This window comes from Sparus aurata, chromosome 24, assembly GCF_900880675.1.
Source record: "Sparus aurata chromosome 24, fSpaAur1.1, whole genome shotgun sequence".
Lineage (NCBI taxonomy): Eukaryota > Metazoa > Chordata > Actinopteri > Spariformes > Sparidae > Sparus > Sparus aurata.
In genome coordinates, this window is record NC_044210.1 from 10,936,190 (window position 1) to 10,951,868 (window position 15,679).

Genomic DNA, 15,679 nt, shown 5'->3' on the forward strand with positions numbered 1-15,679 from the left:
CTTATTGCCAACATTAAATGTTAGCCTCATCAGCTAGTGAGATGTAATATAATAGCTTGTTGTTTATAGTGATGTTTGTCAAAAAAGTAGGCTAACAGCTAACAGGAGCATAATGTTACCTTCAGTCAAAAAACCCTGGATATATGTGTTCCAGTTTTGTTGGCTTATGTTATGTAACTATATATTTTGATGGCAGAAACACATAGTTAACTAAAATCAAACACTAACAACACAAGAGTTTCATGATGTCAGTCTTACTCTAGGTGATATATTAGATTCTGTTTTTAAATCTGCTTTATAGGGTTAGCATAAATGTTAGCCACACCAACAAGACACCATTACTTCACCTAGCATTATAGTATTTAGCGAGGCTAAATGTTATTTTTCGCTAACAAATCAACTTTCCGCTCAGCTCATGCTATTAGATCACAGTTAGCTCTGGTTGTGATGGGTTGTGGTCTGCACAAGTTGGTCCTCTTGAGATGAACATGTGAATGCGATCACACAAGTGATTCCACAGTTGTGCAATGCACCCCTAACTAGTGTAGTTGAGTAGTTTTATCTACATGTAATAATAAACAGTGCAGTTTTTGGCCACTCTACTCACCCTTTGTAAATCACTGAGTTATTAAAAGTGAGACAAAATCTGCATCCTTATTTCTCGACTATCAGCTCTACACTTAGTCGAGGTTAGACCTCCGATTTCTCTCCTCCTGGGCTTTGTTTCTCGAATTGTTTCCAGATCCTCTGTAGTTTCACTGCGCTCTGCTGACAGGCTCCAGCTGGCTCCCGCGATGGATCAAAACAACCTTCCAGTTTCTCGTGCCATCATTAGCTGAGAATCTGATGGGTTGAAAGCACGCCCCGTGTTGGATCCAGCTCCCTCCTCCCGCCTAGTTTCACCAGACTCCATTAGCCGGACAGCTGCTTTGAAGCAGCCGCTCGATTTGTGGGTACACACTCCTGTTCCTTTCCCTTCCTTTCATTACTTCTTGTTGTTTGTCAAGTGCGTGCTGGGTTTGGTGGACGTTACTTGTGTCGCAGCGTTGGATGACTGTCTCCTGCTGTAGCTGTCGAGTTTAACTGCTAGTTCTGTTGCGAGCGCTGCTTCTTTCTCAGCAGGAGGTGTTCAAACGTTTTTTCCTCCGGGGAATGCAGAACAGTATATTTGGAGATCAATTGAAGAGTTTTGTTCTGAAAAGTATGAAGCCTAGGAGAAGTCTTTTGATAAAAAAAAAAACTTCCATCACGTTGGTAATTTGCATCTTTAGATTGAAGAATCTTCACACAAAATACAGACCTAATGCTTGCATTACTAAAGGTAGACAGATCAAGAGAAATGGAAATATGAATCCAGCTCATCTTCTGCTGTCGTGAATATTCTATTATCTTAAGGCGGCAACAGAGGAAGACTCATAACCAAAAAGTTAGGATGGATAGAGGCCTGTAGGGCAGACTCATGATTAAATGTCTCCTGGTGTGTAGTTACCCTGGGCGAGAATGTGTTAAAGATGAACTAAATTGAAGTTGAGTCCTGAAAACAAACAGAAAGTCGTAGCATAGATGGTCAAAAAAGGACGAGGAGGCTTGTTTTGCCATTTATGATCAAGATGATTTGTAAAAGGCGTCCATCACGACTGTCAGGCTGAGAGCAGAAAAGGTGGACCCAAGCGCAGGAGACGGCAGGCAGGCCAATCAATAGGTGCACATAAATCCTAAATAAACAGCCAGAACAGGTAAACAGCACAGACGACTCGACAAAGACTGAACTAACAGGGCAGGGCTGATGAGGCCGATGCAGGGCAGGTGTCGAGAGGGAAAATCAGGGCCAAAGGTGAGCAGGAGAAAGGGCTGGAAAACAGACAAAGACAGGAAGTTAAACAAAAAGAGAGAACATACACAATTTAATGTGAAATAACTCATCTGAAAATGCCAAACGTGACAATGACGCCCTCAAATATTACTACTAATTAGTAATTGTAATTGACTAAAGACACCCTCACATGAAGGCTGAAGAAAGCCAGCCTGTCTGTTTCTCTGAGCTTCACACCCTTCAGATGTGCTGCTACAGTCTCTGACAGATCAGCTTCTATTTACCGTTCCTCCTCTGGCTGCCACAGGCGCTGTCCACAGTACTGATCCTGGAGCTGTCCCAGGTACTCACCATCATTCAGTCAGCAGCTTACAGTCCTGCTGGAAAGGACTCACATTTACTTGAAGCTATATACTCTTAGCATTGCCTCTTTACACCAAGATACTACCTGGGGCCATGGCATTAAGTCGGTAAAACATCAGAAAATAGTGAAAAATGGCCATCACGATCCTCTAAACCGGAGTGTAACGTCTAGAAATGTCTTATATCTTTCAACTTACAGTCCCGAAACCCCAAATGTATCAACTTTACTGTATCATGAGACTAAAAAACAAGCAGGAAAGCTGTCAACATTAGTTGTCTGTTAATTTTAAAGCAACTCTAAATGAACTTACTTTCATCAAAGTACTTTACGTCAAAAAATATAAAATGTTTTATTAATCACTGGACATCAGGGTAAGGGAACCATCCGGCGCAGATCAGATCAATCTTGATTTGTGTCGCAGATTCAGTGCGTGAAACGAACACGTAAACTAGATCCTGTCTGACATCAAACACCATCTGCAAGCTGCTGACCCTCATTTTCATCCTTTCATTCTCCAGATTGCACCAATTTTAACCCAGTAATCCAGTGAGGGCCATGAAATCAACTTCATTCAATGTGAATTCATTGCAGCCGGAGGTTATTTGATTAGCACTTGAAGACATGTCGACATAGAGAAGTCCCTGAAAACTTTGTCGGAGTGTTTTCAGACCATCGTTTCGTCGTGGATTGTTTCGATTTGTCTGTGAACTGATTGGATCCTTTGAAAACACACTTGCCTCTACAACTTGAGCACTGTCAAAATCAATGCAGTGGAACCAGAGAAATCGTCATGTCCAGGGCCACGCTGAAGGACCGCCTACTCAACCGACATCCTCCGGGAACCAAGAAGAAGAAGCCACCACAATAACACACTTGGATTTTCATGTGATTCACTCGAACCTAAACTACAAGTTTGGGCTTTTTTGACCTGCTGATGCTAGCGGCAGATGTATGTGAACAAAATCCCCAGACTCCCTTTAAAAATGGCGCGATTTCAAGATTTGTTGAGGTTGAAGAAACTCTATAAAACTTTGCAAAACAGCACGGGCGAATCCTGAATCACTCACGCCGTCTTTTAATTTCGGCATCAAATACGACACATTTAGATGTTTCCTTCCTTGTGGAAACTTTCAGATTGTCGTGGCATCGCCGTAGCAGTCTGTCTGTTTCCGTGTCCCTCACTTAGAGAAGACTGACGATAAACATATCGAATTGTACAAACAGTAACCGATGAAGGTAATTTCCTTGTCGGCCATGGAGAAAATCCCCAGACTCCCTTAAGAAATAGCAACATTTTGTGAGTTCTTAAATTAGGAGGAACTTAATAAACTTTGTGAAACGCTGTCTACAGCAAATTCTTAACTAGTTGGGCTTTCCTGTTAATTCGGCATATGTTACACTTTAAGTTCTTTCTTTTTTTGTGTGTAAAAGACATTGTGTCTGTTTGTCTCAGTGATGCACAGTATGTATTTATTTGCATACAGAGTGGGGGAGTTTGATCCTGTCCACTTGTGATCAGACCACTGTGGATGAATGTTTTCCACCAGGTCTGAATTCCCTCTAAAAGCTTCGTACATTCACACATGTAGTCTTTATGTAGTCCTCTCATTAAACATCATTACATGTAATCCTCCCAGCTGGTCTCTAAGGAAGCCGTTCTGCTATTGAAACCACTTACAGAGCATTGAAGTAATCATTGTGTGATGCAAACATGAAAGGCAGGCAGGGCTGAGCTTGCGCTGCTCTACATGAACTCAGCTGATTTGTCTCCTCGATATGCGGGGAGCACAATTCGAGAAGGCGTCTTTTGATGAGGCGGAGGATTGATTCTGAGCGTGGCAGTAAATGCGCTGCGGGCTTTTATTTACAAGCTGGTTTGGGGGGTTTTTTGTGTGCCGCTCAGCACAAACAGCGAGGCTGATTTAGTCGCCAGGAAGACACTTTCATCTTAGGGAGAGAACGGCTGATATTACTGGACAGTTTATTATCAGAAGATGGGATGCAAAGATGAGATGGCAGCATGTGACCACATCCAGTTGAGAAATCTTACATTTCAAGGGGCACTTTGTAGTTTTAGAGCAGAAATTCAAACTCACAATTTTTATATTTACAACATTAATGAGGGGATGATACTAATATTTCTCCATAACTGAATAATAAGTTCCCAAGAACACTGTTTGAAGCTAGAAAGTTGGCAGGGTCCGCCACATATAAACAAAGTTAAGCTTGGGTGGTCCTTTCAGGTCAGTTTGTTTATTCAGTTTATTCGGTCGTGAAAATGAAGAGAGTTTGTTTATTTAGGTTGTTAAAGAGTAATACGATTTTTCTCTTCCGGGAAAAATTTCTTCCCCAAAACTACCAATTGTCCATTTCAAGGCTGTTTTCCTGTTTAGGAAAATGATGCTCAGCAGTCACAGAGATACTTTCTGTCGCTCTGCCTCCGGTCATAGAAACCTGTTTGAGATTAATCCTCCGTATTCTTCCTCTTAGTCTTCCAATCGGTCTCCTCCAGCTTTCTCTCTCCATCTAAAACCATTGTCTTCTTTATCTATCTCCATCGGTCTTTACTTTCCTCTCTCTCTCTCGCGCGCTATCTGTTCTCTTCCTCTCGCGATTCATTTCTTCCTGCAGTCGCTCTTCCCTTTTCCTCTCAGGCCTTGCGCAATCACTGTTCTCCTTTCTCTTCATTTTCTTCGTTCCCTCTCTTTACCTCCTCTCCACATGATTTCCTCTCTTTCTCTTCTCCCCAACGCCCCTCTCGAAGTAAGATTAAGCTATTAACGCCGGAGTCTCTTTAATGAGATGCATGTGGCTGTGCGCGTACGCCACAAGTAGATCTGTGTGTGTCCATGCATAACTTTCTATATCTGTGTGTGTGTGTGTGTGTGTAGGTGTGTGTCTGTGTGTGTGTGTGTGTGTGTGTGTGTGCGAGGCTGCCGCAGGTTTCAGTAGCAGAACAGCGGTTTAAATGGACTATTGATCGCGCCTCAATCTCTGACTGCTTCCTGCCCTCCCCGCTAATTCTCACAGACTCTCTCACTACGCCTGACAGCACACACACATATATGCAAATGCGCACACCAGCCTCAGACGTGTTCATATACAGTGGAGGGTGGACACACATGCTGCAGGAAAACATGTATACACAACAGCATTTTTCTGTAAAAGGGACGCTTTATTCTCACTTCAGTCTCGACACGGTGACGTCACCCGAGTCACGTAGAAGTAGAGCGGTAATGAAAAAAGATGATCCACACCCTGAAAAAAGAAGTGAGGACGTCCCACACTGATCCACATGGTCAAGATGCCCGCTGTCAGAAACGTCCGACTGTGCTCTGTTAAAAACAAACAGCCTCCGGGGCAGGCAGCGTGCCGAGTGTCATAATAAATAAGCTTTAGCCAGCAGTTTCAGTTGATTATATGACGAGAAGGGACCAATAACACAACAATAATCACTGACACTTTCAGATTGTCGTGGCATTGCCATACCAGTCTGTTTGTTTCAGTGTCCCTCACTTTGAAAAGACTGACAATAAACATATCGAATTGTACAAACAGTAACTCATAAAGGTAATTTCCTTGTCGGGCATGAGAAAATCCCCAATCTGAAAATTTCTACAGCACTGCTGTGAGTGCTTATACGTCAGTGCTCAGGTTAAAAAAATCTGTCCGAATTTAAACTAATTTATACCCTTTTATTTAACTTTATTCACTTCATCGTCATTATTTGGTTCTTGCTCATGTCCCTTGGCTTAATTACTTCCACCAAGGAGGTTATATTTCTGTTGTCCATTGGTTGGTTGGTCAGTGGGTTGGTTGGTTTGGTGGTTGGTTGGTGAGTTGGTTGGTTTGGTGGTTGGTTGGTGGGTTGGTTGGTTTGATGGTTAGTTGGTGGGTTGGTTGGTTTGGTGGTTGGTTGGTAGGTTGGTTAGTGGCTGGTTGGTTAGTGGTTGGTTAGTGGTTGGTGGGTTGGTTGGTTTGGTGGTTTGGTGGTTGGCTGGTTTGTTGATTTGTTGGTTGTTGGCTGGTTGGTTAGTGTTTGGTTGATTGGTTAGTTGGTTGGTTGGTATGCTAATATTCCCTAATTAGCACTAAAAACCTACAGGAATGCCATTCCATTTGCAGGTATTCGATTATGACCCGATGGTGTCACTAAATGAAATATGAGAGGATAACCAACATTATTACAGTTCATCCTGAGGGGAATTACAGGTCTGAACAACATTTCATGGCAAACAGCGAGCAGTTGTTGATATTTTAGTCGACCAGCCAACAGACTGGCTGACACAGTTCTAAAAATAGACAGAGAACAGATTTGGATCATGAAACAGGGTCAGGACATCCATACGTTAAAATCAGATGCTTATAATTCCAACACCCAAATTCCAATGGAAACAGACTTGGTGAAAAAGAGGCGTATGTACATGAAGAATGTTAATCAAACACAGCTTACGCCTCTACTGAGGAGACAAAAATAACAGATGCGTGTGCAGCGATGAGGAGACTGTAGCCTTCCTCACGTAACACATGAAACAAACAGAGACATTAGATTTCCAGCTGGTTTTCTTGAGCTCTTTTAATCACATATCTCGGTCCTTCTTTTCTCTGCACCTGACTGAAGAATTATCTTCACCAACTGAATCAACTCCTGATATTCACAGAACAGTTGTGTAAGGAGACACTCCCTCGATCGCTTGTTATTTTGGTGATTTTTTTTCTCCAGGAAATTTGGTTAAAATTTGCATTTGATTTAAAAGGAAACCTGAGACACAACCTGAAACAACATTCTGAAAAACAACCTGAAAATACATTCATTGCACCCAGAACAATGTTGCACTCTTACAGGCTTTAATGCATAGTGAAGTGAATTCTGTATCATGGGAATACGGTGACACACACACACACAAGCACACACACGGTACTCAGATGGATCACCTGCTTTAGATGAGATTGTTTGCCACACGCTTCCGTTTCATTCATGCTTCAGCGCTTGGTCTGCCATTATCTCACATCGGATACAATGTGTGAATGTGTGTGTGTGTGCGCATAAGCTTAAAATTGCTTGCTTGTGTGTTTGTGTGTGTGTGTGTGTGTGTGTGTATACCTATGTGTGTGTGTCCAGCGTCTCACCAGAGTGCACTGCTCAACGCGGGACCTTTTAATTAAGGGAGAAGTTTCATTATCAGCTCCATTAGTCAATGCCTGGCTGGTGTCAACAGTCACACGCACACACACACACACACACACAGCGCATGCACGCTGAGAGAGTACTGTTAGCTGGGCTGGTATAATATTTAACCTGATGTTCTGTTTCAGGATGAGAGTGTAATTTATTATCCGTAATAATGGGAAGTGACCCCATTTCCAGTCAAATGAGCGAGGCGGGGGATAGGTGTTATTATAAGTCATCATGTCGTCATTCTCTATTGTAATGCGTGTCACAGGCCACAGTACACCGCTCTGCTACAGGGGAAACCAGCCTGAGCGGTGGAGGATAACGTTCCCCTGCCGTATGGTCATGTAATCTGATACACCACCGTGAAAATACTCCGTTCTGCATTCAGAATGTGATTAAGAGATATTATATGTAGGTATTCTGTATTAAAATGTCTAAAATCAACTACATCTTTGTTAGTTATTTTGAGCTGTGTACTTACATTATTCCAGGTGTTTCCAATAATGGTTAACCATGACAAATCCTTAAATTTGCTCGGTGTAACACTGCATTTGATGTGGTCGCCCATCGCTATTTTTGGGCATAAGGAAGCCGGCAAATGAGACAAAACTTAACCTGAATAAAAAACTTGTAAATGAACATTTAAACCTTGGTGACGTTGGATAGATATTCATCAACAGTGGTGTTTTTTTTTAATGGTGTGTTTCACGCCAGTTTGGTCATTAAACAGCCAGTTTACTGTACATATGTAAACTAGCTCAACTCTAACTTAATTCAGCACTTACCAGAAACGTAAAGTCCATTTCCCATCCAGCATCGAAAAACTTGTATACTTCAAGTTATAACATACAAAGGCAATCATTTTTAATTGTAAATACATTATTTATCTTTAAATTGAATATTCTGGCTCAAGTAGAACTTAGTAAACCTAAACATAATACCTGCTGAACACTAGTGCATTGGCATTCTCATTGTAAGCACATGCTAATGTTAGCATCTACCTAGAATTAATGCTAAGTACAGCCCCAGAGCTGCTCTTATGGCTTTAGACCCAAATCCAGTTCAAATACAAAATCAATAACTTCTTAATTGTGAACATTAGCTAGCATGCATGAATGTAACCTACCTTGCTTTACATTAAACACGTTAAGATAATGTAAATTTCCCAGTGCAACCATTTTTCTATGAGGTATTGGCCACATTCCTCGGTTCTTCCGAAGGCTGTGGTTGTTTTGTCTTCCTCACGAGCTTAACATCAGAGGTTATTCAGAGAAAGGAGTCTCTGCGTGATTCGCTTCTCTTTGATAGAAAGTTTCTGGTACAAATTGTGAACTTTTAAAAGCCTTATTAGACAATTATGCAATGCAGTAAACGCCTCAAAGAAGGGGTTTCAATTCATAATGAGTCCTGAATACAAGATGACACCTACTCTCACCGAATGATTGACAGAGCAGAATTAAAAACACAAGAGAGAACTCAAATTCTGGGTCGATGAGTCACTTTATTTCAGACAGGACCCGCCGTATCTACTCAATACAAAAATAATGATGGTGTTTTTTTCACTCGCATCTGCTTTTGTGTTGACGAGCAGCAAGTGGCAAGCTGCCTCACAATGACTGTCATCGTCGCACAGTAATGATTTTTAAATAGAAGAGAGGGGGGGTCTTTCCACGAGGGCAACAAGTGGGAACTGCGCTGACTCACTTGCAGTCTCGGCGCGTGACGGCGGCGGCCTGGAAGTGGAACGCTGATTGATATGATGAGGATGCAATTAGCCCTGAGCAAGATTAGAGGAGCCTCTTATCATTCGAAGCACCACTTGCGTTTCGTGTGTGTGTGTGTGTGCCTGGTATCCGAAGAGACACAGTCGAACATGTTTGGATTGTCAACCAGTCAGTCAGAGAGATTGGAGTGTGGTATGCGCTGGTATTCATCAAAGTGTGCGTGCGCCCCCTTTTCATGTTCTGTTTGAACTGCTGCCATACATCTGACATGACCTGTGCTCTCGGATTGCCACATCTGAGCGCAAACACACACACATGCGCGCACACAGATATCTACAGATCGCCCTTTTTTTTTCCCTGACAGTCTGTGTTCTTTTTTCTCTCTCTTCTTTCCGGCAGATGAAAGAGAAGACGTTCAGAAGAAGACTTTCACAAAATGGGTAAACTCACAGTTGGCTAAGGTAAGACGGCTTCCTGTTTCCTTCCCCCCGTTGTTCGCCGCGTCCTCCGTGCCCTGTCTAAGCTCGCCACCGTCTCCAACTGGACCCTCTGATCACACTCTGCAGTCGCTTCCTCTCGCTGTTAGTGCCAGGTTTTGCCGAGACGAGTTTTCAGCAAGAGGTGGTGTCAGCGGAGGTGGAGAGAGACAAAGAGACACAACCCTGTCTCCCTAAAAAAATTAAACTAATTTGCAGCTGCTAATTCATTTTGTAGGGAGAATAATGCCGACCGGATTATGTTTTTCGATTTACATAATGAGAAAATGCTGTTAATTAACATATCTCGAAAGTTGCTTACATTTGTTTTCCTACATTTACAGCTTTTTTCCGATTCACCACAATTCGACATTTGGATGGTTATACGTGGGCGCTAGCAGCATATACAGCACAGAGAAAGGTCACGTTCTAGGTCTAGTATTGTAAAAGGTCAACAGGGAACTGAAGAACAAGACATTATGTATTTATTTTTGTGAAGTATGATCAAAACATAGTCTTTCACTGAATGTAGCCAAAGTGGACTCAAGACTGGTGTCGGGTGTCAAAGGCCTGTCTTCATGTTCGACTATCAGTCCCAAAAGACAAGTAAGAAAAACAGAAAATCCTCCCTTCTGAGAAATGTGTTAAGCTTCAGTTAGCGAAGCATAAATGCCAAAATTGTACCTCTGAAAATATTTTCCTGTAATAACATTTTGGACCAGCACAGACTTTAACGGTCTAGTGCGTAGGATTTAATGACACCTAGTGGTTAGATTGCGAATTACAACCAACAGAATACTCCTCAACTCATGCTCCTTTACGGTGGCCATCATAAACTATGAAACCGATGTTTGTTTGATTTGTCTAAGCAGTCGTTTTTTTATTACCAAATGTCCAAGTAGATCCGTTCCAGTAAAATATTTAGTCTAAAACACAGTGATGGTGAGGAAATAGTGGCAAACTGTGATTACAGATGATTTCTCATGTTTCTATGGGTCAAAAAACTCACTATTTGAAAGTGAAATGCTATCAATCTGCAATACAGAGATACCTAAGCCTCTCAGTATTGATTGATGCCTCATTTGACCAGTTAGGAGCCTATATGCCCACCCTGCAGCCTGCAACAGCCAATGAGAAAAGATTCATCACTTGTTCCATCCCCTCACTTCTGAGCCACTTAAAGGCCTTACGGATGATGTAGCCAATGAGAATTCAAATCCGTGGATGTATAATTTAAGACAGATGGGTTAATGCCGATGTTTCAGGTTTTTGGAGCATTCAGGTGATAAGCTCAGAATGTTTTTTTTTTCCCGAGTTTGATATCCACTTTGGCGCTCAGGTATCTCTTCGTTGTCTGTCATCCTAATATTTTCTCTGTGTCCTGAGTGCCTCCCCCCTTTTGTTGTCATCTATTCCCTCCTCTTATTTTCTAAAGAAAAAGAACAGGAAGAAAGGATTTGCTGTTGTTGTTATTGTTTTAGAACGCTGGCAGCGTCTTCCACCTTCTTTCATCTCGGGCTTTTTTCCCATCGTCTCTGAGAGTCACGGACAATTTCGGAAGGCATTCAGACACACAAACACACACACACACAAAGGTTATTCTCTGTAAAGGTAAAGCTGGGATAAAGACACACTCTAAGCAGGAACGTTTTCAGGTTTCCAGTCTTATTGTGATATTCGTGCTGTATTTGGGATATCTTAAGAAAGATATATTCCTTAAAAGCACTCGCCCATTGTCATCTGGTGCACTTTGCTGTCCTGTAATTCAGTTATTCGCCCGCCCCACTGGGACTGAATCGCTTGTTTTGAATTTAATTCTAATTACATTCCTGTGTTTACGTGTGTGTGTTTATTTTATGGTGTCTGTGAGTGAGTGTGTGTGTGTGTGTGTTTGTGCGTGCCATCACATCACTTCTTTTCCCATTTTCAAAGTTGATTACCGGGGTGCTAGAGGTGTGCCGTTGCCATGGTGATGGAGACTTAGGTGAGTGTGTGTGTCTGTGTGTGTGTGTGTGTGTGTGTGTGTGTGTGTGTGTGTGCGTGCATACAGTGTGTGTGTGCATGTTGGTGCTCATTTGTGTGAGTAAAGCCGTTGAAACAGAGTCTGATCTCAGCCGGCTGATTAAAGCCAGGAGCAGGACAGACGGGACAGAGAGAGAGACCTTCTCTTCTCTTCTCTTCTCTTCTCTTCTCTTCTCTTCTCTTCTCTTCTCTTCTCTTCTCTTCTCTCCATCTCTTTCTTTCCCTAGACTTCTCCTTCTCCTCTCATATCCCCATCTTCCTTTCTCTCTTCCTCCTAACATTCGATTTCCTTCCACCTTGCTGTCCACTTCCTTCCTTTCCTTGTGTGTTCTCCTTGTCCCCTCCTCTTAGGTCCTTTCCTTTCCATTCTTTTCCTTTTCACTCTTCTCTTTTCCGTTTTCCTTTAGTTCCACTCCATTCCACTCATGTTACCTTGCTTTACCTTTACTTTCCTTTATTTCCCTTTCCTTTCCACTCATGCATTTTCCCTCCCACCCTCCCTCTCTCCTCTCCTTCACTGTTTCCTGTATTCCTCACCTGTCCTATCCTTCCCTTTGCCTCTGTCCTCTCTCCACTCATATCCTCCTTTCTTACATGCCCTCCTCTCCTCCCTTCCTGTCCCCTTTCCCATCCTCTCCTCTGTTTCTCGCCATTTTATATATTCTATTTACCATGCCTCCCTCTTGTTTGTCTTCCCTTCCCCTCCCGTATTCCCCCCTTCTCCCCTCTCCTCTCCTGTCCAGCCGGTGAGCCTGATCCTCTCTTACCATGACTAAGAGAGTGAGGAAGGAGGGACAATATTTGGAGATCTGTGCTGAGGCGATAGGTAGAGAGAGAGAGATAGAGATAGGCAGCAGAGGGAGAGAGAGATCCCCTTATCCATCCAGACTCACCGGAGCATAATGAGTACCCCATCCGAGATAGATGAGTCTGTCCCACACACACACACACAAACACACACACACACACACACGTACACATATATACACAGGCCTCAGGAGAGTAAGGAGAAAGCAGATGGGAGATGGTGTAATAAAAATAAAAAGGAGCGAGGAGATGGGGAGAGAAGGAGACGAGGATACAAGGGATGAACGTGAGGCGCAATGGAGAATTAGTGAGGGGAAAACAAAAGTTCAGACGGGGACCGGCGGCGGGAGCAAACGAGTCGCGGCGGGAGATGGACGAGGCGGTGACGGCGGGCGTGAGAAATATGGAGAATAAAGCCGGAGAGATGCCTGGCAGTGAGGCGGCGTCGTGTCTGATTTCAGTGTGATTTGCTACTCAGCAAACCATAAAAAGAGGCACTTCAGGAATATATGAGGATCTGTCACCAGGGCAGGAAGCTGAGCGGTTTTTTCTTGTTTACCAACCACAGCTGGTACTTTATTCACAAGGATCAACAGCTGATTCCATTCCAGCGCGGAGGCACTGCAATATGTCAGCTGTAATTAACTTTTCTGGCTCTTAGATCTTTAATAAATGCTGTATCTTCTTATGTCTTAGTTAGGTGTTTCCTACATTCATAATGCCCTCCAGTAACCTGCAGGGTTTCTATTAACGTGTATGAGGGCGGGAAGTTTTCAGATTAGGAAAATGAGTAGACTACTTTCATTGAAATTAAAAACATGATAATTCCTCCATACTGGACCAGTTATGTGCGTCTAGGCCCGCACTAAAGCCTACAACAGCCAACAAGTGATTGCATAGAGAGTTAAACTTACACGCCGGCCTCCTGATGATTGAAGCATTGTGTAGCCAATGAGACTGCAAATCCAGCATTATGTGATTTCAATGGGTATAAAGACTTTTGTGGCTAAGTTGCATTGTGGGTAATGTAGGCTCCAGGTTTTAAAAAGGAAGTAGAATGCATTGACTCTTCCCCCCCTTTAAGTTAAGAATGACAAATAAATCCACCTCAGACAGCCAGAAATGGAGGAAAATAGATGAAAAAAAATCAGAGGGGAGGGCAGCACTCGTCCAGTGCCCGGTGTTAATTTCACACACTGGCTGTCACTGTTTGTTCAGCACCTCAAAAATAAGCAGAATGACTCTGATAGGAGAGGAGGGAAGAGAGAGCATGGGACAACAGTGAGAAACAAAAAATGAAAAGGAGATGAGACGATTAAAAGCATGGATAAACCCTTGAAAAGGGAGGAGAGTGTACTTTTCCTCTTTGAGCAGTGCTGGGTGCCTTGTTATGCTTATGATACAAGTTTAACGGATCAGTATCTGCATTACGTGATGTGTCTGCACTGCACTGCTGTTGTTTGACATCATCTGTGATAAGTTTTGAGCCTTTTAAGAGGCAAAAAGAGTGAAGTCAAGGCCAGTTTTTGCTAAGCTACTGTTACGCTCACAAGAAAGACAAATCCGCCAAGATCTAACAGTAAAATCTCCAGACAGCAGAAGGTGTTTCAACTTCTTATCCACTCAATAAGTTGAGGGAAAAAAAACACTACATCTGAGGAGTTTGCTACCATTAAACTTGAATAGCTTCAGAGAAGTTAGTTCAGCAAAACACTGTGAATCTGATGAAAGTAACTCAGACACAGATGTCAGAAGGGGTGACGTGAATTGATGCGCAGGCTAATGAGCTACATGGATATGAGTGACAAGATGGAGCTTTTAGTCTGGTTTCATTTATGCCTTTGTCATTTCAAGTCCTTCATCATAATGAAGGCCAGCGTCTGTCTTTTGTGAGTGAACCCATGGAAGCGTTTCAGAATTAAATGTCCCATAGGGATGTCATGGTGAGGTATTTTCCCAGGGGTTGTTAGTATGAGGGCTTATTTTGACCTTAAACCATCAGATTTCAGTTGCTAGGCCTATCGAAGATCCCCACACTGACCCCAACAACTGATGCAGACGTCCACAGATGGGCTGTAAAGGAAGGCTAACCTCATGTGCACACAGGTTGCAGTGTTAGCACATTGTCAAGGCTAGCTTCGTTTAGCCCACTCTGTTGCTGCTGCTGTATGGAGCTAACACTTTCAGTAGCGTCTGTCATCCAATTTAATATAAGAGACAGACTGTTGCTGATGTCCACAGACGAGTTATACAAAAGGCTAACGTTAAGCTAACCGGGTTGTGACCTTAGTTTCTTGTGAAAGCCAGCTTGCTTTAGTCAACTCTGTCGCTGCTGCCATTTACCAAATACACTTTAAGTAACATCCATTGCTAACTAAGTATAAGACGCTTAGTATTTTACAAACTAACCCTGCTAACTGTGTCCGACATCAAGCAAGGTAATGCTAGTTGTCATGTTAGCTCCTAGCCTCCTCTTCAAATGATTGATTTTTGTGTGATGAACATGTACATGAAAAAAGAGCTATATAGTTTTTATTTCTACCATATGAAGTTGGCTTAGTTTAGCTTAGCATGAAGGCTGAAAACAGATAGCCTGGCTGTGTTGTAAGGTAATTTATCAGCACTAAAGCTGACTAATTAACACGTTATATCTGTTTAATCGCCACCAAACTTAATTGTAAAATTATGTATTTATGGTTTTATACTAGAATCTCTGCTAATACTGACAGCCAGAGATCGTTGGGTGTGCATTATAACAAATAGGCCTACTGTGTTAAAATAATCCTACTTTATCCAGGAAATTCAATAAACCGTCAACCTTGCACAGCATTTACTGTAAGGCAATATCATTCAGTGGGTTTCTCTCTGCTGGCCTTTCCTGACTGCAGAGGAATTTCTCCTAACCAGGGCCGAATTAAGCTGTGAAAATTCGGAGCTGTCACACAGTTACAGCAGCTGAGTGATCCTTTCCCAAGTCAAAACTAATCTCGACCTGCTCGTGGAGCAGCGCGAGTGAAGTGAGGCTGAGTGGGCTGCTTGTTCTGCCGGCTGAGAGGTTCATAACTTGCGAGGTGCTGTGGATTTAAAGGTCATTGTTGAGGTTTTTACAGAATGCCGAGCTCACTGTGCGGAGTTTGGAAAGGTGAGTGTGCCTTTTTTCATAGAGGGATTTAGGGTTTCTGATTGGCTCATTGACCAACTTATGTGTGCCTGTTTTAAAGCTGGTTCACTGCCAGCTGTGATTTTGATTGGCTTTTGGCAAACCGCTGTGGAAGAATCGCAGCATTTACTGCACAA

At 42.7% G+C, this 15,679-nt stretch overlaps 1 protein-coding gene across 4 annotated transcripts in view; it reads left to right on the forward strand.

Moving 5' to 3' along the window:
- Positions 1-15,679, forward strand: part of dmd (dystrophin) — a 303,308-nt gene that overhangs the window by 82,361 nt on the left and 205,268 nt on the right. For all 4 annotated transcript variants that reach the window (XM_030409547.1, XM_030409548.1, XM_030409549.1 and 1 more), the window contains exon 2: positions 9,477-9,538. In XM_030409547.1, the coding sequence (XP_030265407.1) occupies positions 9,477-9,538 (62 nt within the window). The remainder of the gene's footprint in view (positions 1-9,476; positions 9,539-15,679) is intronic.